General features: G+C 32.7%; 1 protein-coding gene across 1 annotated transcript in view; it reads left to right on the plus strand.

Annotated features, from left to right (window-relative positions):
* LOC118198612 (uncharacterized) overlaps nt 1-26,361 on the plus strand; it is a 161,205-nt gene that overhangs the window by 53,132 nt on the left and 81,712 nt on the right. Inside the window, exon 2 of the mRNA XM_085809779.1 lies at nt 1,142-1,207. Within this exon, the coding sequence (XP_085665905.1) occupies nt 1,163-1,207 (45 nt within the window). The 5' untranslated portion in view covers nt 1,142-1,162. The remainder of the gene's footprint in view (nt 1-1,141; nt 1,208-26,361) is intronic.

The following is a 26,361-nucleotide window of genomic DNA, read 5'->3' on the forward strand; positions in this document are numbered from 1 at the left end:
TGCGGTGGCCAAGAAGGTGTTGGAAGTCAGACTAATGTTCAGCGAACCAATCTTGAACCATTCTGGCACAATGTATAGTTCCATTATCGTCCTTGAAGTATCCATCGCCATCAGGCTAAAAATGCAGCATTGCAGCTTGCACTTGATCTGCCAGTATAAATCTAGGTATCTATCATGGCTGTTTACCCTCAAGGAACACCAGGGAACCGCTTCCATGCCAGCAGAACATGCCCAATATCATGATACTCCCACTATATCCTTGCACAGTGTGAGTAAGGCAAATGGATTCATGGCTTCATGGGTACTCTCCAAATTCGACGTCTTTCATCAGTGCAAAATAAGGTGTAGTGTGATTCATCTGACCACATTACCCGTTTCCAATCCTCAGATGTCCAGTGTCTTCTTTCCCGACACCACTGCAAACGAATTCTTGCATGTCGGGCAGAAATAAGTGGTTTTCTCACAGGCGCTCGACTATGCTTTCTTATCCTCTACAATTCTCTACGCATAGATTGACATAAAATCAGTTGAGAAAGGCCTTGGTTGACAACCTGTGTTAGTTGAAAAACAGTTGAGCCCCTGTTTTTCCGACAATTCGTTGAAGACAACACCGATGACTATCTTGGAAAAAAGTCCTCGAACCGCAGTTACGTCTTCTAGAGAAGGACTGTGGGTTATTCCAACTTTTGAATACCTTTGATATGATAGCGTTTGAGAACCCAGTGAGATTCGCTGTCTTCGAAATTGAGGCCCCTACTAAACAGGCATCAAGAAATAGCCCTTTTTCAAATGGTGAAATTTCAGTCATTTTACTTTATTCATCGTGAAAAGCACTCTTACATCTTACGTATACTAGCATTCTAACCACGTGTAACCCACGTCATAAAAAATTGCATACTTCATCCCTAGCCCGCATTCAAATGAAACTCGCAAAGGTTTCTAATTCATTGGCCAGTGTGTGTAATGTCTCCAAGAAAATACTACTTCTACTATACTAGTAGAAATATTACTTCTACTATACTAGTACTGTTTGATACTACTTCAAAGAACGTACAAAACAAAAACGGAAAGAGCTTTAATATGCATTATCGGCTACAATATTATATTCATTGCAATTTACTTAGTTCTTTTTTATTTTCAGTATCAGAGCTCAGACTGAATTATGCTTGCTGACACAAGTGATTCACACTTTCATTCTCTGGATAAGGTAAGATTCCTTGTTTAATCTGAGACGGTTAATACGATTTTACTTCGTAAGCATAATGGATGAAGCTTGTATATTTGTAAAAGATGAATGCAGTAAGAGATAAATACTATTTAAAGAATCATTAACTTTAGCTTTCGAAGTTAAATAATAGATAGTTTTCCTCTTAATGCTCTAATAAATATTTTAAAACCCTTTTCAAAAAGGTTTCTTCTTCATTTTTCATTTCCTGATTTAACTCAATTATTTCTCCTATTTAACCGTTTTTTATACTTTCTTTGTTAAATAAAGAATATTTTTTTACAAATTTAACTATTTTCTTGAAATTAATAGTTTTTTTTAAATTGAAATTGCTCACATTTGCGATGTAAATTAAGCTACAGGGAACTGTTTAACTCGATAGTATCCCTGAAAAGATTTGATTGTTTAGTTAGTTAACAATTCGTTATTCTTAAATTAATATCTTTCTTCCACTACTGCTACTTTTTCTATACAACGGTAATATGTAAATAAAGTTCAAGAATTTTTTTTCCTTCCTTATCTCATGCCCACGTCATGTAATTGGAACCACGTCCGGTTAGAAATCGGGAAGTGCGGAGTTCGAATTCGGCACTGCACATTTTTCACATTTCCTGCTCTGAAATAAAACCTAATGACTCGACAAAGTGGGTTTTAAATAAGCGAGAGGATCTTTAATATGAGAAAAATGAATGGCAACCTCAGACCGCTGTGGGAAAAAATCCTGTGTTATTGCCTGCCTTTAGCGCTGTTGCTACGAGCCAGTGAGTTTGCTTCAAAATTTAGCTGGAAAGCGTAAAATAGAGAAGCTAAGTTGTTAAGCATCAAAATTAAACTTTGTAAATACTTTGAATCTGTGTGTCTGACTATGCGCAAGTAGCAAAAGTTAATTCTTTTATTTTTGAAAGTTCCAGCTGGATTTCAAGTAAATCCTTTTACTTGTTTTACATTTTTGCATTTACTTAGTGTTCTGGTGCTGAAAGGTACTTTCTGGAATTGCAAGTTTCTGGTATTTTCTAGATCACGGACAAACAAACGTCAGGCTGTCTAGAATATTGACTAGTATTTGCAGTAAACCAAACCGAGTTTCGCCTTTTGCAGTTTCACTTTACATGCACTTTCCTTTCCCTTTTGGCTTCTAATCTGATCCTTTTAAAAATTCTTCAAATTCTTCAAATTTCGCTTTATTGCAGAATAATATATTTATGGTTAATAACTGACAGAACATAGCTTTAACTTCCTGTATCACGCTACAGTCATTTGTCATTCAACAGTTTATAATAACGATGTGGCTATGCACTGAAGACCAAATTCAGTACTTCAGAAACTTCCTTATTTTTCAAGCATCTTCACAAATTATCCTTTTCTCTTTAGTTCGGAAGAAAGAATGTAATTTTGATTAAGACTTTACTTGCCTTTCATTTGTTTGTTTTGAGTGCAGTTATTTATTCAATTCTTAATTTTATTGTATTTGCATTTCAGTGGTCGTTTTGATTGCAGTTATTTGTCAAAATCTTAAATTAAATTTAATAATTGCTTAATTCCAAGCAGAAAGGATTTGGTGATTTCTTTTTATTTATTACAGTATTGTATAATTCGAAAACTTCAGCTACGCATCCATTTCCGTTATTTGAAAAACTCACGAAATCGGCAATTAAATGTTCATGTAAGAAAATAAAAGCTTTGAATTTCGCACAAGCAGACCCTTCTTAACCCTTCGTGTTAAGTAGTATTTAAACGCTAAAATGTCTGAACAGGAAATAATATCTTAATGTAGATAAACAATAGGAGGTAAGGCTGGGGGAAAATATATTAACACTTAGAAAGGTGACTCACTTAGGAAAAATGAGGAAATGCATTTATTAGTTTCATTTTTTCACTCTTACGAGTTTAAACAGTGCCAAGGATATTTGTGGACGGAAATCGGCTGTTTCAGAAATTTTCTTTTTTGGCTCGTTGAGTTAGCTGCACGCAAACACACCAGGGCATAAATGTTACGCATCCCCATTTAACCCCGCGGCTGCTACTGCTAATAACTGGGAAACAATCACGCCGGTTTTGAAAATAACGTCCAAATGAAAGTCAGATTTAATTGATGTTGTCTTCTCCAAACACTCTTCGTTCACTCATTTAATTCAAATTGAAGAGGAAAAGAGGTGCATAAAATTATCCATCCTCTCCATTTGAATCGCATGTGATCTTAAGGAAAAAGAAGGAATGAGTATGTAGGTTCGGGGTTAAAATTTTGTTTGTTTATTTAATATTAGTGTTTGATTTTTACTAACCTATTTTTGTGCAGGATAGGCGTTTGGGGCTGTTTACTTTTAATAATAAAAATTCACTCTTACGGGAGCTGTTTTTATTAGCACGTTTCAATTTAACGGGTAGTTTAAGTATTTGATTACTTGAATTACACTGAGATTAGAATTTGATGAGATAATTTCTGACCGTGTATATTATACTGTTCGATGAACAAGGGACTACGGATGTTACAGTAACTAGAATACGTTAGAATTTATCCTTAGAGACAGAAAGGACCATAAATTTTTGCGTTTTTGTAAATCAAAGAAAAAAAAAAAAAAATCACGATAAAGTTATCTTATCGAGCTTTCAACTAGCAAATTAAATATATCCTGGAATTTGCTTTCATAAAAACAAATAGTGTTCTAAATACCTGCTGATACGTGGTGAATAGTTTGCATATTTCCTTCGCTTAGCTGAAAGCTTGGCCATCCAACTTATTTCACATTTGTGATGAAATCAGTTTGTTCGAATTTCCTGAGGGAAGATTCAATTGCATTTAATTAAGTTATCTGCTAGTAATTCGTTCCGAGTTCGATCCCAGGGGAACGGGCTGGCTGCATGTTTGGTTTTCGTGTTTTTCCCCGTGTATAAAGTTAATACGAGCGAAGTTTGCATAAAACGTCCTCCGTGAAGGCATCCATTTCCTTAAGCAGATAGCCCTGGAGTGATTTGCCATATTGAAATAACCAGGCAATCAATTAGATTATCACTCGGCAATGTTGTGTAAATTGTAATATCACCGATATATAACGTTTCTTACGTACAGACTCCAAGCAGTTTAAAAACAACTTGACTGCCACTTGTAAAAATTATGCTCCTCTTTGCATATAAATTTTATCAAGAAATATTAAAGTAATTGGGCTACCAGCTGATCTGAGCATCTACTCATGTCTTTTACGTTAATTAAACGATTATTCTATAGTTTAGATCCTTACTGTCACTTCTTCCTTCCGTTTCTATGCCAGAATGAAAATTAGCTCGCGTTTATTTAAGATGAGGTTTTAGGCTGTAATACAAAGCGTGTTCTGCTTCACTAGGCCACGTTACTAAGTCGCTAACTTAGATAAGATTTGCAGTCTTCTGCATTGCATTATAACTGCCGATACTGAATCTCTATGCCGTTTAGGTGTAAGCCAACTTCGCGTTAAACTGATTTGTGTATCCTTCGGCTACTAGTTTATTTGTATTTAAATTTAGCATTTGACTGTTAATTTACTTTGAGTGTTACTTTGATTGTTACCAGTGCTGGCTGGGCTGTAAGCACCCGATGTGCCTTCTGCTCTTCTTAACTTTAAGGTAAAAGGATCTTTTACACCCTTCTCAATTTTTAGCTATTATTTTAGACTTTTCGATAATTTGTTTATCGAAGAGTCTACCAAGAGTTTGGACGTTATTTGATGATTACAAAACATACCGCTTTATAAGCATAGTATTTGTTCTGCAAATAAGAATTCCTTCAATGCGAAATAAAAAGCTTGTTATTGATTCGAATGGAGAAACTTTCAAAATATCTTCTGACTAACATTTTAGGTTTTCATTTCACAAAGAAACGGCTAATAAAAAATGTAAAATGCTTAACTTCGCCTGCGAAACACGCATCTCTAATTCGAATCAACGGCTTTTAGTTCCTTGTGTCTTAATTTTTCTTTATGTATGAAACAAATATAGAAATGCTTCAAAAGCAATATGTTGGTTTTTGTGTATATGAAACCTTTATCCTAATTCTACAAGACTACTGTTTTTTTACACTGCTAAGGAGGATTACTGACCGGTAACAAGCCCTTGCAGTATGACGTCCGCCCTGCAGAAGCCGTAACGGCATCTAATTATAACGGGGCTATTGAGTCTAAAGGTTATTGAGCCCTGCAGAATGCAGAAGCCGTAACGGGATTATTTAGTCTAAATTTAAAAAAAAAAAAAAAAAAAAAAAAAGATTACAGAGTCACATCTAGATAGGGCATACAAAGGACTACTGTGAATACATATGACATTCTTGATTGCAAAACTTGAAAAAATACTTAGAAGTACAGAGCGGCATTGATACAAAACCGGTTAGGGTAAAACAAAAGCAGTAAAACTGAAGACTAACAATGGAATTTCAAGCCTGTAGTTATACATCACATTGACTTACTATTATACAACTATACACTTACTATTATTCCGCACATTACTAAAAAAACATATTATGCAATATATTACTAGAATACTGAACAACACACTGACATAGTAAAGCTGATACTACAAGTAAAACACACCATATACACTGCTCGTATCAGAAAAGTAGACAATTCTGCACATGACGCTGTACTGTAACGCTAAAACTAATCAAAAGAACACTAGACAATAACCTTTGGAAGCAGTCACAGTGAAAATTAGGAAGATAATATATTTTAGCAGAGCTAGAATGCTGAGTGAATTCAAAACATGAAATCCAACAATACATTTCAATACATATTTACAAAGTTCTACAACCAAGAAAGTCTGGTTCAATACTACTATTATACGAGTACATCACACTTACTTACCATTATACAACACTAAACTATTATACTCCCCATTAATAGAAAATAAATTATACAACACACTTAATGGAATACTGTACATACACTGAAATGAAATGGCGAATACTACAAAATAACAATCAATATACAACGTGCTCATCAGAAAGTTGGCTCTGCGGCTACCAATATTTGTTAGAAACTGTTACATTTTGCACAATACTAGAAACCGTAACAAAGCATTTTCACACAATATTTCATGGTACTAGCCGAGAGCTCTATATATGTAGTATTTAATATTATACCGCAAACTTATTTGAAAACATAACACAACGCACTTACTACTTAACAGGTCAATACACTAAGAAAATATGTAAATTGAAATACACAGAATACAATACACAAATTAAATAAACACAATAAAATTTAAAGATTAATAATGAATAGAAGCGACACTGAAACACAAATAGACAGACATTGATTGTGGTATTCTGCATCTAGGAGATAACATGTTCTAGCAAAGTTATTCTTGTACTGCACTAAACATGGCTGTCATGCGTATACGTAACATGGATACAATGACCTGCCATCAGAGTGTCTGAAATTGTCCTAATTTGAGTAGCTGAACATTATCGTATATAGTAAGATACCAAATTTGTAAAGTAAGAATTATGGAAGCTACTGATCTTCTGTAGTTTTGAGTTTAGAATTGCCTGCTGTACCTGCTGTTGACACCACTTTTGTTCAACAGAATTCACGAGCACAAATGTCCATCACTCGATGAATCTGATTAAATGCGAGCTTACTTCTCTTGAGGGTGGCTAACCACCCGGAACAGTGTGCTTCAGTTGGATTTTCTAAATGAAATGGTGACGTGAGAGGGCATTCGAAAGCAAAGTGATCCGGATCACCTAGTGTTCCACATCTACAACTGTCTGAAGTAGCTAATCTGAAGCGCCGTAAGTAGCTTGGAAATGGTCGGACTCAAGTAAAGGAGTGCGTAAGATGAGCACTACTGGTCACCAGATTTAGACCAACTTTGGGGAAGAAAAGAAAGGTTCTGCGGCCTGTGGTGGAATTGCTCCATCTCTGTTGCCAAATTTCTAACGTTTTGAGTTCGGTAATCTTTTTTTAAATACACTGTAAAAAAAATCTGTAAAGTTACTAAGAAAAGTCGTGGAAACTGGGATGCCATGCATTATTTGAGTAATCAAAACAGGAATTTTCTTAGTAACTTTACAGAGATTATACCTGTAATGGTTACAGATGTTTGACATGTAATGTTACAGGAAGTTATTCTGTAGGCATAACAAAGTTTTTGTATGTTGATTACCGAAGCATATGCCTGTAAAGGTTACAGATCTTTGATCTGTAATGTTACAGGAAATTATCGTGTAAGTATAACATGTTTTTCATATGTGATTTACCAATGTAAACATCTGTAAAGATTACAGGAAATAATAGTGTAAGTAGATCGTAATTTTTGAATGTGAATTACTAAAGGGAATATTTGTAGATTACTAGTGTTCTGCTTGTAAGGTTATTGCAAGTGATTATGTAAGAATATGTATTTTCATGTGAAATTTTAAAGGATATATATGTAAAAGTTGCAGATAATTTACTTAAAAGTTCTTCCAAATAATTATGCATATAGAACATATTTGTCTTATACAAAATACAAAAATTATGTATTCCTAAATATTAAATATTTTGATTGTAATATTACTATAAATAATTACACATGTAGAACATATGTTTTATGTGAAATGTCTACAGCTACTGCTTGTAACAAAATATGCTGCATTTATTTATTTGTGGGGAAAGGGAAGTTATGTAACTTTAAATATTAAGTTTTTTTTTTTTTTTTTTTTTTTTTTTTTTTTTTTTTAAGGAAAAATACCTTAGATTTTCTAAAAGATATACAACATTTTCTTTCAAAATATTTCCAATGTTAAAAATAAGCTCAAATTTTATGTTTTTCTTACATCTGCATTACTTTCCTTTATTGAATTTTAAGACATCTCAAAGTTACATATGCATCACGAAATAGCTGGAAAAAAAACTTGTGTATTAGACTTAATGGTTTTTTTGGCAATAAATTAGTAATGTTCTAGAATTCCCCCGCTGAACACTGGTAGTTCGGTCCGAGGTTCAAATCCCGCGAATGGGCTGGTTGTATGGGTATTTTCATGGTTTTCTCCATGTGTAACATGTATATAAGTCAGTTTCCCTTCGAAAGTCCTCCACAAAGGCATTTCTCCACTTAGGCAGATAGTCCTAGTGTGCTTTGCCATACTTAAGTAAACTAAACCAAATCATTCTCCTTATACCCAACAGTGTAATCTAAAGAGACTGCAATTGGATATGATTACAGTAAAAAAAATATTTTAATGAAATTGTTTCAATAAACAATTCTAAATATTTTTTCAAATTCTAAAAAAAATTACTTATGTAACTCAACAATGAACTTAAATTCAGTTATCACAAGTTATCCAAAATTATTTTCATGCTTAATTGCATTATTCATTTTAATTACAACATATAATTCTTTTAGGCATAAATGCTTTTTAATCTCTTCTGCTACTGACCATTAATTGAAATAATAGATTAATTAATCGGACAGTTGTACAGGTATTTTCCCAGATTTAAAACTTTATTAATAAATTACATTCTTCTCATTGAATACAAAATTGAAGAATTAGTTAGTCCTAAATTTAATTTTTCAAGTATTCCTTCTACTAAAACATTTATTGCCTACAGGCAGCCAGACAGTAAGCTGAACACTAGCATTTGGCTCTAGATTTAAATCCTAGAGAATGGGCTGCCTGTGTAAATGTTTGTGTAACATGAAGTTTTCCTTAAAATATTCCTTTCCTTGGACAGATGGCCCTCTCTTGCTTTGTCATATTTCAAATAATCAATTCAAGCATTTAATGTAGGTATGACTTCACAACTTCGTCCCAAATTCTAACTGAAAAATTGAACAGAATCCCCTGATACTGTGTCTATAATACATGATGAATATAGAATGATCATAAAAATTTAAGGAAGAAAATATAATGTATTTGGAAATGCCTTGATCCTATAATTATATTTTTCTCTGCCATGCCTAGAAAATTAAGAAACGAATGTAAAAACTGAAGATAAAGAATTCAGCATTAATAATTGATATGATAGTAGTAATAAACTAAAAAATTTTTAATGAAAAATTGATAATGCATAATGGCTCCTTAAAATTTTAATTTTCTATCCTACTATTAATGGAACTAATTTATCACTATAATCAAAATGACTCAGATTTTCTTTCTTTAACTGATGTCAAAAATACGATGATTATTTCAAAATTCCTGTGGATGATTTAATTGTTCTCAAAATTTTCTATTCATTTATTAAATGCTTCAGATTAATGTTTTTGTTATCATTATTTCAAACGACTTTTTAAATCTTCGGGAAAAATGTTTAAATCTTCATTCAACAAAATTATATTTTTAGATAGATTTTTATGGAATCAAAAATTCTGTAAGATAATATTCATTCACACAAGATATTAACTTAGTATTTGCTCATTACTTTACAAGTATTCGATGAAGCCTTTTAGTGTAACATACAGGTTACATAAGGAACCATTTCATTTTAACGTAATATTCCATAATCATATATTTTATTTCAAAAAATATCATATTTTGAAAATATTGGATATTGCAATGGATTTCGACTCTTTATTCCAATACACAGAATATAGAAACAAAAATAGGTTTATTTTTATTTGAAAACTATCCAAAAGGAAAATAAAATAAAAAATAGGTAAAATTTATATTATTGTTATTTTTAATTAACTAGTTGTGAAGGTGCAGTCCTCTTCTTCTTAGGATTCAAAGCATGGCTCCTAAATAAAGAAAAAATCACATTCGTTAGAAGTACATAACATATTCTAAATTTGTTATGTGACATTTTAATTTAGAATCTCTTCATAATAATTGCATGCACTTGCACATATTCCAAATGATTTAAATCTTTTTTTAAATTAAATAATTAAATTGCAAACAAGATTCCTTTTGGTCCTTTAATGAAATCATAAATTGCATGTATCATCCATTTTTGAAGCAAAAACAGTACAAATTTAAATAATTCAGAAATATTGCAGAAAATAATTTGAGGTTTATTAGATATTTACTATATTTATTTGTAATATAAAATAAATCTGTAAAGTAGTTTTAATAATGATCAGATTTTTTTTAAGATTAATTTCTCTAGAAATTGAAATGTATTAAGGTAGCACTTCTCAATCTGTGGATCATACAGCTTGCCCTCATGGTCCTCCGAAGTTTCCAAAGGAGACAAAAAAATTTAGTTGAAAAATCTCAGAGTTTAAAAAGTTACATATGACAATCATCTATCACCTTTTCTCGTAAGATAGACATTTTATGAAATTTATTATTGGTTACCCTACTTACAGACTTCCCACTCAGTCTTAGCAGTAAAAGATGGATTTAAAGCACTATAACTGTGGTACTTACCACCATATATCCAAATATACTATCATATATCCACTAAGACTGTGGTCTTACCATCATATATCCAAATATAGAAGAGCCATGCAAGAATTACAAATCATCCTTCTCATTAATAATCTTGAAATATTAGAAATATAACTTTTCTTCAATGGACTTAATTATGAAATATAACGGATTTTAATTATATATTAAAATATAAGTGTACTAGTAGTAATATATGCTAAAAAATTGCTTTCGAAGGGAACAGCAGCAAGGTGATTCACAAATTATGATAATTCACATAATCTCTATTCGAAAAAAGTTTGAGAAACGCTGAAACAGGAGAATAATTAAATTATGGTTAATACTGGTAATTTCAGCCATATGCTTTAAGCTTGATGATCAACATTAAAAAATTCTCAGAAAGTGTTAGATCAAAAACTACTTTTCCACATAATATGAACTTATACGTAACAGCATTTAATACTTAGCTCACTGGCAAAATATACAAAATTTTGAAATGCAAGTATATATATATATAAGGCCAATAATATAGTTATCAACAATTAATGCATGAACTTCAATACTTACAAAATTAACAAACACATGAACAATGATGTTACATGCATTCATCCTCTGAATTAACTAGTCAGTTTGGGTATTTTCTATCTTAGATGTCGCAAAAATTTTTCGTGGATTTAATATTTTAAATGTTCCTCTCATAGACATTTTAATACTTGTATTTTTTACATAAAGTGTCATCTTTAGTTTTACAGATATTCATTTGTTCACTTATTACGATTAAGTTTTACAGACAGAACAGATGATACCTGATTACATTAAGTGGTATTTAAGACAAACTTACTTACTGGTACTTAACACAGTTGCTAGAAAATTATTACATAGTGAAAGACAGGGTACAAAGTCAGAATCTGAAAACTTATTGACTTACACTAAGCTATTTAATGCTTGAAATATTTATGATTAGATAATATCTTTTACATCATCAATATCTAACAGTGATATGATATACTTTAAGTATACAGTAAAACCACTCTATAACTTTTCCATAATTTTGTACAATTTTGATATTTAATGGAGGTGGTTACTTCACAAAGCATGATTCTCAGTGATAATTAATATCAATGTTTGTATCACCAGAATACTTGACATAATCACTTAAAGAGGTATAGTTGCTAAGGAAGGTTTTTCTATACTTTAAACAATGGTTTACATATTTTAAAAAGTATATTTTTCTGACACTGTTATTTAAAAAGTGTATAACTCCTTCTACTCTTAAGCATAAAAATTTGAAATTTTTATGCTTAAGAGTCATTCATTTAGTTGTAACTTACAGGAAGATATCTTAAATGCCTAAAATGTTTTAATTTATGAAAAACAGCAGTTAGAGTATATTGAAGGGTGCTCCCTGTATTATCAAGGGAGCGCAAGTTTGTGCAATTCTCTGATGTTTACTTAAGTGAAAATAGGTCGCTGTGTACATGGATAAAGTCAAGGGAGTGCGCGATGCGAAGTTTGTACAATTCACAGATTTTTTTTTAAGTGAAAATAGGTCGATGTGTACATGGATACCGAGTATGTGCAATCTGTCTTCGTGTAGCGGCGGTTTTTGGCACACAAATCGTCGCTACACAAGCCAAAATAACATGGTCAAATAATTGCACAAACTCGGTATCCATGTACTGCCAAAAATCGCCAAATTTTGCCAAGGGGCACCCATAAATATGCTTTTACCAAAACAAGCTTTAAGGCATACTGTCAATTACATATTAAATTCCAGTGATTTTTCAACACTAGTTCAAATACTCTAAGCATATGTTTGCATAAGTTACATAACTTTTGCATCAGCAAAATTTATAACTTAGCAAATATGAACTATGAAAAAAAATATTTGAGCTTACCTTGACCCTTGGATTTACTAAATCTATGACACTTTTAACGCCAAAGAAATTCGATGACCGAAAATACGCGATTATTTATTTAATCTGGTTTTAAAATGGGTCATTTAAGTTTGGCTATATCAACAACATATTACTCAGTATTGTTGGATAGTGAATTTGTAATTCTTTTTCATTCTTGAAATATATACACATGACAGAATTGGAATAAAAATTTTAGGTTTTTCAGATGAACTCATAGATTGAACTAATTTGTTGAATTTTATCAAGTAGTTCTTAAAAATACAACCAACGATTAATTAAAACCAACTGCAATTCAAATGGATACTCTTTGTCAAAAAGGAGCAGTAGAACTTATTTTAAACATTCAGCAATAAATAGTTTTCTGAATATATTTTTTAGCGTAACGGCAGTTTCAAACATAATAAAGAGAACAACATTCATTCTAATGAGGATAATTTTGAAAATAATTCACATTAAAATATATCTGAAAGAGATTTTTAAATGAAAAGATGACACAAAATAATTATTTTCAAAAAATACATGTTATCTCAGATATAGAAGAAATTTGGCATTGAGCTGAGTATTGAAATTAATATATGCAACTGACGTATCATTACTAATATTTCCATGATTTGATATTGAATGCTATAACTATTAAATATTAGCAAATGCATTTTATAATGAACTTTGCACCAAAATTTATAGTAAATTTATATGTAAATTTACATTGTAAGTACTAGAATGAATGTTGTACCATTTTATTAATATTTTACTTTTCAACAAGCATAAAGGAAAAAATAGAATTTTTTTTCTTTAATGTTCCTAGTATGTTACATCATAGTTAAAAATATGTCAAAGTCACGGCATTTCGATTGCCTTTTGTAAATGTTGGTTATAATGTAACTTAATAGATGCTTTATAAGTTGGTAAAAACTGTCCTGGATTAAAACTATCTTTAACACAAAAAATAATATACATTGAATACTTTTACAAATATGTAATTGCTATCCGACTATATAATCTTTTAAGGCGAACTTATCGCATGTATTAATGAAATGATATTCCATTTTTAATGTATGTTAAGTTATTTTGTCGAATTTTTTAAATATATTACATTTATTTTTTCTTTTTCGTTGAGATTAATAATAACATACATAGTGTAATAATGCTCTGAAACATATTCTAAAGCAGTTCACGCTGGGATTAATGATAACATGTATGGAATAATAATGTTACATCTGTCAACAAAATGAAAAATATGAATATTCTAACGCGATATGTTTTAAAAGATACATAAATATTTAACATGAGAAATTATTAGACTATAGATAGAACATTAATATTAAGCTTATTTGTTTTTAAACTAACATATTAACAAATTTGTTTCTGTTTATAAATATGAGCAATTTAACTGCAGACACCTGCAGATGTAACGAATAAAAGTTGTTATTTTACTAAATGGACACAAGTTCTGTGATTTGAACTCTAATAATAATTCAACACAGGTTTATTTAGGAGCATTAGAATTATAAGCTAAACATTAAAAGAATTTAATTATAGATAGTGTAAAGAACATAACAAATACATTACATAAAATTAGTAAAATACACGTCAAACACTATTTCGAACTTACCTCGACCATAGCAAAAATAATGGCTAACATGGCGACTATCGTTGAACTCTCCCGCTAAGACGCTGTTTTTCCACCTTCTTCCTGATTGGTTCTTCTCTCTCAGCCGTTTTAAGCCACGTGATCACACGCTACGGACAAAATCCAAGCAAAACTTCTTGAAAAACTCCTGTAGAGTTTACAGTTTCGTTTGGTTCTGTGTTCGTTACAGGTATTTCCTTCGTAATTGTTCGCATTTCTGTAACTATACAAGACTTTTGTCTGTAAACTTCGAGGTTTTTTTTTACAGTGTAGGAAACTGGTGCTTTTAGTGGTGTTTCAGGCATATTCATGTCGTTAGCTGCTAACTTAGCAAGCCTATCGGCCTCTTCGTTTCCAGCAATGCCTACATGCGCTAGAACCCAGCTCAGGTACGGTCGCTGGGACTCGGGGATCTGAAGTAGAGTATCCCTAATAATGTGGACAGAATCCGCTTCGCTGCTGAGTTCTTTAATGGCCAGTAGGCTCGATGCTGAATCACTCAGTGTTCTGACTGATCCTGTTAGATTTTGCTTAATATAATCTAATGCTGCCTTAATTGCTACAAGTTCCGCCTGAAATGCATTATTGTAATCTGACAGCCTCTGTGACCAGGTGTAGCTGATAGTATTGCCTCGCATGACGCAGAAGCCGCTACCTATGCCAAGCTCCGTTTTGGAACCATCCGTATAAAGACAAATTTGGTGCCTAGCCGTAATTAAGGGCTCTGTGGGGACTTTGTCATCATAATTTATGTCCGCCGGATGTCCTAGGGAACGAGGGGAATGATCCTCGTAATCAAGAGCGCGGTAATGGGTGCCCCACAAGATAAAATCTTCTTTTATGCGTAGGAACCGTGCTTGTACAGCCTTCCTCTCCATGACAAAATCCAATGGTGGTAACCCAGCGAGCACCTGCAGTGAATCTGTCGAGGCGGTCCTATAAGCTTTAGTAATCATCAGGAGTTGGAGACGCTGAATAGAATTGAGTTTCCTCCTCAGGTGTCCATTGAGATGAATACCCGTACAAAATCACCCTCTCTGTAATTGTGCGATACCAGATCTTCAACATGTCTGGTCTAATGCCCCAATACATGCCAGTAGTTCGTCTCATGTTAGTGGTGAGAGATACTACTTTTTTGGTGTATATTATGCAAATGTGAAAGCCATTTGAGGCGGTTGTCTATGATGACACCTAGATATTTCAACCGGGAAACAGTTCTGACTGGATGACCTAATAATCTGATAGTTGGATTCCGCCTCAGTGGACCTTTACGCCCTATGAGTAATATGTTAGTTTTGGAAGCTGAAATTTCCAATTTGTGATCGGCTGCCCATTGTGCAAAGAGGTTCAGTGCCTTCTGTACATTCTCCTGCAGTCTGTGTCTTCCAGTGACCAAAAGCAGAAAGTCGTCAGCAAATGCCTGGACTTTGACAGTCTCATCACCATTGTAACGATCAAATACCGTGTTGGCAACCAGGTTCCATAAGACTGGGCCCAGGCGTGAGCCCTGGGGACAGCCACGCACCAGTCGTCGTTGAAGTTGACCATTTGTCATTGTTATCTGTATTTGCCGATCAGACAAAGAGCTGCGAAGAATCCTGAGGATTTCAATCGGGCACTGAATTCGGTCTAGACATTCGATCACATCTGGCCACCAGAGTGAATCAAATGCCCTTTGGATGTCGACCAACACGACTGCTGTGTGCAGATCGTTATTTCGGTTTTCCTTAATTGTGTTCAACAGAGTGCTCAGAGCATGCGCTGTTGAAGTACCCTGTTTAAAATCAAACTGAGCTTTGTATATTATATTTCTTTTGCTTAAGAAATGATTGAGTCTGCTCAGTACTACTCGTTCAACTACTTTACTAATGGCTGGTAGCAGACTGACAGGCCTGCAGGATCTTGGATCATCTGGCCGAAAGAGAACTATCTCGGCTATTTTCATAGTTGTTGAGAAATGACCCAATCTCCAACATGTGTCGCATAATTTAACCAACAGCTTGATGCACAACCTTGATTAAGATGTTGTCAAGGCTGTCTGGTCCCGGTGCCTTGTTATGGACTAGGGCCTTGACTATTCTGTGTAATTCGTTTTCTACAAGACTACTAAATTCTGCTTGAATCTCTTGGGAAAAATGTGCTTTCGGTCAATAATAAAATCTGTTTGATAGAAATAAAGATTATATAGGAGCGGGTCTTCTTAGATCAGACCCATAAAAAGGCAATTAGGCAACTATCCGTATGCTTTGTAAGTAACACAGAGACAGGAAAAGGGTGTAAAGGACGCTTTTATTAATCCTAATAATGCCTCAACTAGTGCTTACAGAAGCCAACACTTGTGGCTTAAAATCAAAGATTATGGATAAACTTAAAATTAATAAAGCTTAAATATAGCCGAACGACTTCGCAGTTTAACTAGCACGCAAGCTGGCTGTGACAGAAGTCAGAGTAAGCAAACCTAATGGTAAGAATAACTCAACGCTTCAGAATTCTAATTGCTAGAGGATAAACGTTAATAACGTGGCCTTCAAGCAGAAGAACACGTTCTGATTTCACTTTGCAAAACCTCCCTTTAAGTACTTTCTTTCATTTTACCTAATTTGAATATTACGCGCTCTGGAAATTTACATTCTGTCAGTGAAATAAAACAAGGCTTGATAAAAAAAAGTAATTTAACTTAAAATAACGGGTTAGGAAATTAAAAGAAAACTTACATTAAACAATACGAAATCACGTTATTGTCACTCGATGATACATAAAATCTTTTATTTGTCTTCAGTATCACGAAAGTGCGTTGCTCATCAGAGAAAGAAAGTGTATCATTTCAAAATTTATTTCATCTGTACTCCTTAATACCAGTTTGCATAAAGTGTTAATTTATTCCACAAGCTGTGATAAATAAAATACATCTCTGATACATTATAATAAGTCATTTACAAAATTTCGTACTTCACGTCTTCTGTACACCATCATTTGCATCCAGATTTTAAAAATGCTGATTATGATAAGTATTTAACTACAGTATTCAACGTTAAAGTACCGATTTGTTCTATTTTCGAAAATTCTGTAAATAGAATTTTCCCTGTAAAACAAATGCTTCAAAAATAGTCTACCTAACAAGAAAAAATATAAAAGATAGTTAAATGTCGATTTAATGTGCTATATAAAAGATTTTTTCTTTTCGGTGGAAAATACTGTAAAAATAGTCCACGGAGGTAAAACGTAAGTAAAACATAACGGTGATTAGCTTAGATTACTTATGCTGAATTTCGAGCAAACGTTTCAATAGTGGCAGTAGAAGACGCAGGTGAGGAAGTCGAAAATGTCAACGCAAGAGAAATCAAGACAAAGCATAAGATGGAAGGGAAAAGGGTAAATCGGTGGGGCAGGTGGAGTTACTCTAAAAATTAATTGAAATCTTCTCTCTGTATATATAATTATATCCACCGTGTCCACAAAATTATTTACCTGCCTTTATTTTCTCAAAACTTGGTTGCAGATATGTACTTCCAGTTACAAAAATGTTTTAAATAATGCAAAGATTTACGTTTTCGTGTCTTTTAGTTAAAAAATATTATTTTGCTTAAAATACAAAATCTAAAATTTTATACGTGCCTCCGGTCCCTTTATATACATTACTTGTTAAAAAAATAAAATGCAAAAGGTTTGACTCCAGTAAGACAAAAACTGATCGAGGTATTTGATATTAAAATCGAAATATTAGTATTTGTACATAACTAAAACTAAAATATTGTTTAGAAAAAAGTTTCTGATGTTAAGACTTTACATGACGATCATTTCTGTGCAGAATAGTGTAGAAAATTATGATAGATACGTGTTTCTTTTTTCCAAAATGGAGCTCATATTCACAGAATCTTACGGAATTCGTGTTCCAGGAAACACTGCCATGTTTCGGTAAAGGAATATAGTCAACTTGAAATATTATTTGCATTGATAAAAAATGAAAATTACTTTCACAAATTTTTACACTTACCAGTACATGATTCTAAAGTATTAGCATTTCATTAGAATAATAAGTTACTTGAGTAAAAGTACTTTCGACATGTCAAATATAGCAACCACTAGTAAACTAATATAACAATCACAAAAAAGTATTTTTGAATACCATTTAAGGGTAAAAAAAATCTATTTCGAATTATTCCAATTCATTCATTAACCGTCTGTTCAATGTAAATTCAAAACGCCAAATATCGAAAATTTTAGATAAAGTTAAATACCTTGGTCAGTTGGGTTTTTTTTATAACGAGTACAAAAGGTTCTCAAATGTGCGTATAAGAACAGAAGGAACTGATAAAAAGTTACATTTCGTAATAGTTACTAAATTATCTTTAAATTTAAAAAAACCTTAAATATGAAGCTTTACTCCATTTAAAATATTTTTGTGACTTAAAGTATATGTCTACGACAAAAGTCTGAGAAAATAAAGCCCAAATAAAAATTTTCGTGTACATGGTATATATACAGGGTGGTTATAATTAAAGTTCCACTTTGAAATGCTTATAAAAGGAAAACTACTGGATGAAATGTTATCAAACTTGGTAATCGTGTAAAGGAGATTATGGGCATTTATTTTCTGCGGAAAACAAAAGTTCAAAAACTCACCACCAGGGGGGAAATGGCGCTGTATGCAACATTATTAAACGAAATAAGGGTCGGAATCTAACTTAACCTCTTGTTACATGGGTTTAACGCGTTGTATACCCTTAAAAAACATTGACCTAAACAAAATTACCACTTAATGGCCTAAAAGGCGATAAAAGTCGAGTGCGTCATCTGTGCAACGGAGAGATTCGTCCGTGAAAACCACAAATTAGCGATTAGAAAATGCGAGATCGCAAATCACTCGCAAAAGTGTGCACATTCCTGAAATCGTTTTCTTACAGATAGCTTATTTGTGATTTTGAAGCCTGAATTCGGCCTAAAACATGAAGATACCGATTTAAAACGTTATTAATCGTACAAAATCGTTTCAATCATTTAAAATTGTCTGTAAAGTTTTGCAGTTCTACTCATACAAAATAAACCATTTTCAAGAACTCCAACTTAACAATCCTGCTGCAAGAGAATCGCTTTGGAATTCCTTGCACGGATGGGAGTGGGCGATCATTGGTCATGGAACATTTTGTGGACAAATGAGGCTCATTTGTATCCAAATGGTGATGTCAACACCCATAACTGCAGGATTTGGGCCAAACAGATTCCTCATGTTATCTACCCAGCTCCCATTGCATTCTCTTAAAGTCACCGTTTGGTGTGGTATGACAGCTAGTTTCATAATTGAACCATTTTTCTTTGAAGAGCAGTTGACAATTGGACCTGTTACATGCACTGTGACTGCAGCTCTCTTAGCGTCAATGTTAAGATGTTTCGTAATACCTGAACTGCAACAACGGGGCATTTTAGACACCTCAATTTTTATGCAGGACGGAGCCCCAGTTACTTAGGCAACATTTCACGAATGAAAGCATTATAGGCTGACACTTCCCCACTTCTTGGCCACCTCGGTCCTCAGACCTCAACCCCTGTGACTTTGAGCTATGTCAAAAGCACTGTTTATGGTGATAATCTAAACAAGTTGGCATAACTGAAAGATGCGCTACACCTACATGTCCATAACATTCTTTCTGATATGCTAACAGCTGCTGTTGAGAATGCAGGAATACGATTTAACTTGCTTTCGTAAAATGCTGGACGCCACTTTGTACATGTTTTGTAACACGTTTCAGAAACGATTCAATATATTTTAAACCGATGTCTTCATGTCCTATTTCATTTAACAATATTGTATACAGCGCCCTTTTCGTCCTGGTGATGAGTTTTTGAACTTTTTTTCGCGCGGAAAATAAATTCCCATGACCTTCTTTGCACCATTACCAAGTTTTATAACATTATAACCACCCTGTATATTCATACATAGATACACATGTACGTGTGCAGTAATCTTTAAATACTTCATATTTGCAGAATTTAACTCAAAATACTCAAAAAGGAAGGTACATGAAAGCACGAATGCATGACACCTGAGCAAATGATACAAATGAAGTACAATGACGATTTGCAAAGTTTGAAATTTAGAAATCTTTCCGATGACATTAAATAAACAGTAATTATTTTACTGGCAAAAACAAACACGAAAGCACTGTTGTGTGAGACGTATAGGAATGTCAAACATAAAAAATTTGCCTTTATTTACGGTTGTATTTAAACTAAACTACAAATTTTGTCCTGTTCGAGAACGAAATAGGTATATGCTGCGACATCGTTAAACAGGTTCTCCACGAATGAGGCGAGTACTTACTTCGTCCAGGAGATATGGGATAATTCCCTCTCCCTGACATTGAAGCGAACAGGGTATTCATTACTGACCACGCTAAATTTAAATATAAAAAGAATATAAACTGAAATTGCAAAGTCGGGAGAAAGGAAATCAGCATACATTGAGGTACAGTTACTTGCTTCTGTATGCATTCACATTTTAGAAGATCTTTGTTATCAAAGTAAGGGAAACTTGGCAGAAGGGTGTATATAAATGTTTCCTAAAAACGACGCAAGAATTCGCACAACGAGTTTTAGAAGATCTTCTGAAACTTATTCCATCAAATATAGTAGTTAAATGCAGTTTCAGAAGTAAACTAACTGCTTAGTTCGTAATTTCATGGATAAGCAATGGGACTTAATGTCTTCCTTCAGGCCAAGGAAGAGAGAGATATCTTATTTTAAAATTTAAACGTTTTTCGAAGCTGAGCTTTAACTTCCTTCCACAGTCGATGTTTAGTTTTATGAGGTAACGACAATAAACGAAACTTTATTTAAGACGAAAACCAGAATATTTTGTATTACTATTATTATATTTTAACGATAAATTCCTTTTAAGGCATTAAACTAATGCAGAGGTTTTAGATTACAAGTTAGTTTTTGGTTTGTATTATAGTTAGTTCTTGGTTTGGGTTTGTGTTATAATTTGCTAGTAATTTTAATAGTTTTGGAATTATACATAGATAATTATATATAAATGGTAAATTTAGTAAGGTATGCATAAATTATACTTTGATAAGGTTAGCAATTTTTTTCAAACTTTTAAAAACAAAAATTTTACAAATTAATTTCTTTTTAAGACACTAATCGTGTTCTTATTAAAAAACAACGTTAACTACATTAAATAAAAAGATTCCTTTATGCGTTTAATAATGGTATAATATTAAAAAATAAGTAATGTTATTTTAACTACTAGCCGTGAGATTATAAGAAGCCTTTCAATCATCAGAAAATTGGAAACGTTTAATGAATTTGTACAGATGAAAGCATTTAATAGAGGTACTATATGCGGTATAGTCAATGCAGGAATTGTTCCGCCTCCAAAACGTGCAGTCTGTTTATTATGCGATACATTATAATAGTTCATTTCATTCTTTGCCGAAGTTAATGATACCATTTTGTAGTATTTCCTGTCAATGAATGTTTTTTTCTTTTTCTGAATGTGAATATGATATCAGAGAAAATTAGAATGTTATTCGAGCGGTTACTCTATTTCCTATAGCATTTCGTCTGTGCTTAGTATATAACTGTAATCAAATCAATTTCTTGTACCTCAGATCACTTCACCTCTGCTAGTCCCACCACTGGCCGAGTGCTTAAATGTGTGCTTACCTCTGAATATTGGTAGTTCGAATGGGTTGACAGCATCTTTTGTTTCCGTGGTTTTACCTATGTGAAATGTGTATACGAGCCAATTTCCCATAGAAAGTCCTCAACAAAGGCACCCTGCCCTTAGGCAAGTAGCCCTTGTATGCTTTGCCATATTCAGATAACCAAAGCCCATTACAGCTCTTAACTCTTAGAACTGTGCTAAACATAAGGTGACCAGGCATACGAGATTCTATGGTAAATAATAAATTAAAAAATAAAGCAAATATAATACTGAAACTAAGCGAACTTCAAAGAGATTCCATTCAAAGCGGCACGAACATGGTTCTTTGAAATCTGTAGTATTAGAGACTGAAATCTGATTACAGTTACAGCACTGTAACGCATACATAGATTACATATGTAATGAAATTTCTCATAGCGACCACCTCTAAAAGAGGAAGTACTATGAACACTCGTATCACCAAACAGTCATATTCTCTAAAAACATCACCTTCAGGGAAGACCCAAATCGTTTGGAGCTTTTAGGTGTTATATATTTCCCGCACCATTCAGCTAGAGAGCGCTGTGCACACTCCAGTAGCCAGTGGCAGGCAGGATTCTAAAGGTGTTGAACGTGGAAGGCAGAGATGCCTAATAATATATCTTCAAGTATTTGAAATTTTTATATCTTTCTTGTAAATAAATGTTGTTTTTGAAAACTTCTTTGATTCACCTTTAGACACACGGAACCATTAGATGCAAAATCAGGTTTCTTCTGGGGATTTCACCACAAAAACAGCTCAGAATATTAACTGTTTGAAATAAGACAATGATTCAAAGAATTTTTACTTTCAAGTAACCGAAATTGTCTTATCCCGCACTGACTTTGCAAAAAATTTCATTTTAGCTTAGCAAAAAATGCTTTTCTCTGATTGAAAAAGTGAAATAGAGCAAAGTAAAATAAAAATTTTATGTAATTTAATATGTGAAATCCAATCGCACATTTTATTGATGATTAATTATCTTCGAAACTCAAATAGAATTAAGTAAAATAAAAAAAATTATATAATTAATATGTGAAATCTAATCGTACTTTTTAGTGAAAATCGTACCTCTTACTGCAATAGGTTTCTTTGAACACCGAATATCCCGCTCGTTTTAAGAAAAGTGCAACTATCTAATTTTAAAAAAATGTATCTGTCCAATAGAAAATGTTTAAAAAATAATCTAAGGAGATGAAATATAACAGTTCTTAATGTATCCACTTGTTTTATTTTCGAAAAAAATTTGCAAATCTAATCTTCCCAATAAAAAATATTTCATAAATAGTGTGCCTAAGGAAATATAACATAGGTTCACTCAATTTTATATACTTCCGAAAGATTGTTTTTCTTCCCGGTGGAAAATACTGTAAAAATAGTCCACAGTGATAAAATATAACGAAGGATATAGTTTAGATTGCTTATGTTGAATCGCGAGCAAACGTTTGAATACTGGCGGCAGACGCAGGTGATGAAGTCGAAAATGTCAACGCAAGAGAAGTCAAGTGAAAGCAGAAGTCGAAGATCCAAGGAAAGAGGGCAGAGCGATGGGGCAGGTGGAGTTACTCTAAAAATCAAAGGACCGCAATCAGATACGGCAGCTGTTGTTGCCTAACGGTCAAAATAAAGATTGTAGATGAGGGGCGATATAAAAAAGTACTTGTGACTCATTAAATAAAACGTGCATATGTTTTTGCTCTAAAATTACTATAGTAAAGATTTCGCAAGATAACTCAGACGAATATCCGAACAATAAGAAAAACGTGGTTTAATATAAATAGAGATATGCCGGAAATGAATACTGACAGTATTGTTATATCATGGAAATTTGCCAGTTTTTTTATATAGAAACCACAGAACTTTAATATAAATAAACTAAAAATAAAAGTAATTATTTAGTAATTTTAATGAAATATTCAAGATCTGATTTTTAATTCATAATGTGAACTAATTCATTAATAAAAGCATGTATGAATTAGATGTGGACGATAACAGTATACTTAGAGCAGGTAAAAAAACTGTATATAATTATTCTTCGTAATAATGATGGGATCTTTATAATTAGTTAAAAATGCTTGAAAACTTGCAAAACTCTAATTAAAACTGAATTTCCAAAAAACGGTTTAGTCCCAGTCATGCAATTTCAGTAGCTGTTGCATTGGCATAATATCTAGAACATGTGACTAAGCTCCTTCCACCTTCATGAATAATTTACTCGATTTATTCAGATTAGAAGCATTAGGGCAGGCCCTTTGTTTTTTGGCTTCACTTATCAATGTTTTACCTTTTTCTGACGGCCCGCATGATTGAACAGTGTAGAAATAACTAAAGAATGGGGGCTAGTACAAACGTTTGTATGTATCTGACTTCTTAAAAGCGCTGTGAAGTTCATGATTTGGTATACATGCTAAGAAAATTTCAAAACGATCTTCATCTCTATTTTTTCTTTACCCTCGCCATTTTTCTTTTAAATTTCAGCTCTAGAGGTTTTTCAAAATATCTAGGACTTGTTTAAAACATGAAATTCGAATCACTTAATTTCACTTCTTCACAAAGTAATAACTGTATAAACAATTTTTAAATTCCTGATTAATAAAAGAACTTTAACTGAGTAAATCAGAATTACCTTCAGGTGACAAAGGAAAACACAGTTCTGTTATTCGTAACTTGTGTATAATGTTTAGCGTAATAAAATTTTGTTTTCAAAAAAAAACATGTTTGAGGAAAAACAAACGAGTGCATTAAAAACACGTGTTGAAATGCATATTGTATGTGTTCACTTAGGTCTAGTACCTATAAATAAACATGTCTATCATTTCGGAAAATTTTTGGAACTAAATCCTCCTGTTTTATCATTTATTCTTTATGGAACTAAATCCTCGTGTTTTATCATTTATTCTTTATGAAACTTATCCTGTTTATGAAATTTTATCCTGTATACTTCCATGCAGATATATAGGGTATGTGATTTATATCAAGATTTGGTGTTAGTTTACTTGATAAACTTCAAGCAGTATATTAGATATACTATTATTGTAGTTATTGACTACGTTAAGTTTTCTAAGGCATTACTATATTTTTGTGTTTACCATTCAAGAATATCGCACTTAAAATGATATTCAATCTCTAACCATGTTTAAACAAAACGAATCTGGACTTCATGATTGTTAGTTGCTACAAAGTCATTCCTGTCATCTGTGGAAAATTATAAATCCTTTCAAGGTAAATTTACTTTATTAAAAGAAGAAACCTATCTGTTTAAGGCCATATTTACGCATTTTGTGCATTTGCTGAAAATGTGCTGATATTTCATTCTGGCAACAGATTAGATTTAAATTTCATGGAAGCTAATGAATATGACGCTTTTAAGCAATCCACCACCTTAGAAAATAAATGTATCACATATCGTGTGCAGTTACTAAAACGTGCGGTGATGTTTGATCTAACTGAAGATATCCGTATCTCGTGAAGATGGAGGAACAGCCTACCGTACTGGAATACAAATAACTTTACACACCTTGAAAAACTGCTTAAAATTGTGGTAGTGTTTTACTCTGGTGAGAGGCTATGATTTTTCACATCCTCGATTTGGGGAAACGGAAATCCTTCCTGGCACATTTAGATATAAACGAGAATTTTGAGTCACATACAAACTCATCATTATTTTCTAAGTATATCGCGTCGTAACTTTCAATTTTGTTTACTGTTACTGCAATATTAATAACGCTGCTAAAAAGAAATACAGTTGTTTGGAAACTGATAAAATTTATCATTATGGAAAATGCGAACTGTTAGATATAGAATAATGTAACGCATTCTAAAAGTGTGCCATTATTTTCCTCAGTCTTACATTTAATTTTAAATAAAAAATATCCACGAAATATCCTTTATTAACTGAGTTTAATTAATCCACCTACTGTGCAATTTAAAGTCGTAAAGGATCTTTCAGGTTTAAAACAAAATCAGAGAATCTAAATGAGAATGTAATGTTTTTCTAAGGTAGAGGATATTTGAATATAGGAGTTCACGAAGGCTGTCTGCCAAAGGCGAGAGATGGCTTCGTGGAAAAAGTTCTAAGGAAAACTGGCTCGTATTTACGTTACACATGGAAAAATCCACAAAGCAGCCCGTGCTGCATCGTACTCTCAGCATTCAGCGATCTTAACCGCAGAAACACTGGTGGGGGCCTATTGTTCTTTAAGGTTTAGGTTTACTTTACTATGGCGAAGCACATATCTACCTCAGGGAAGGGATGCCTTCGTGGAGGACTTTCTAAGGGAAACTGGCTTGTATACACGATATACATTGGAAAAAAACATCTAAAAGAAAAGCGAGATCACATAACGTATTTGCTATTAATGATAGTGCTGACCTCTATATCACAAAGAAACAGGGGTAAAATATATCTTGACCACATTAAAACATCGTTTCCATTAATATAAGCTACAAATTTTACATTTAATAAGATCTAATTAATAAAATTATATTAATCCTTAAAATTTTTGTTAAAAATTGGAAGTAATGTAATATTTATCGAAAAATTACAGAATATATATCATGAATGGGAACGCCTGCCTAATATT

This window comes from Stegodyphus dumicola, chromosome X2 (assembly GCF_044657685.1).
Source record: "Stegodyphus dumicola isolate Sdum_Otavi_A_Nest chromosome X2, ASM4465768v1".
Classification (NCBI taxonomy): domain Eukaryota; kingdom Metazoa; phylum Arthropoda; class Arachnida; order Araneae; family Eresidae; genus Stegodyphus; species Stegodyphus dumicola.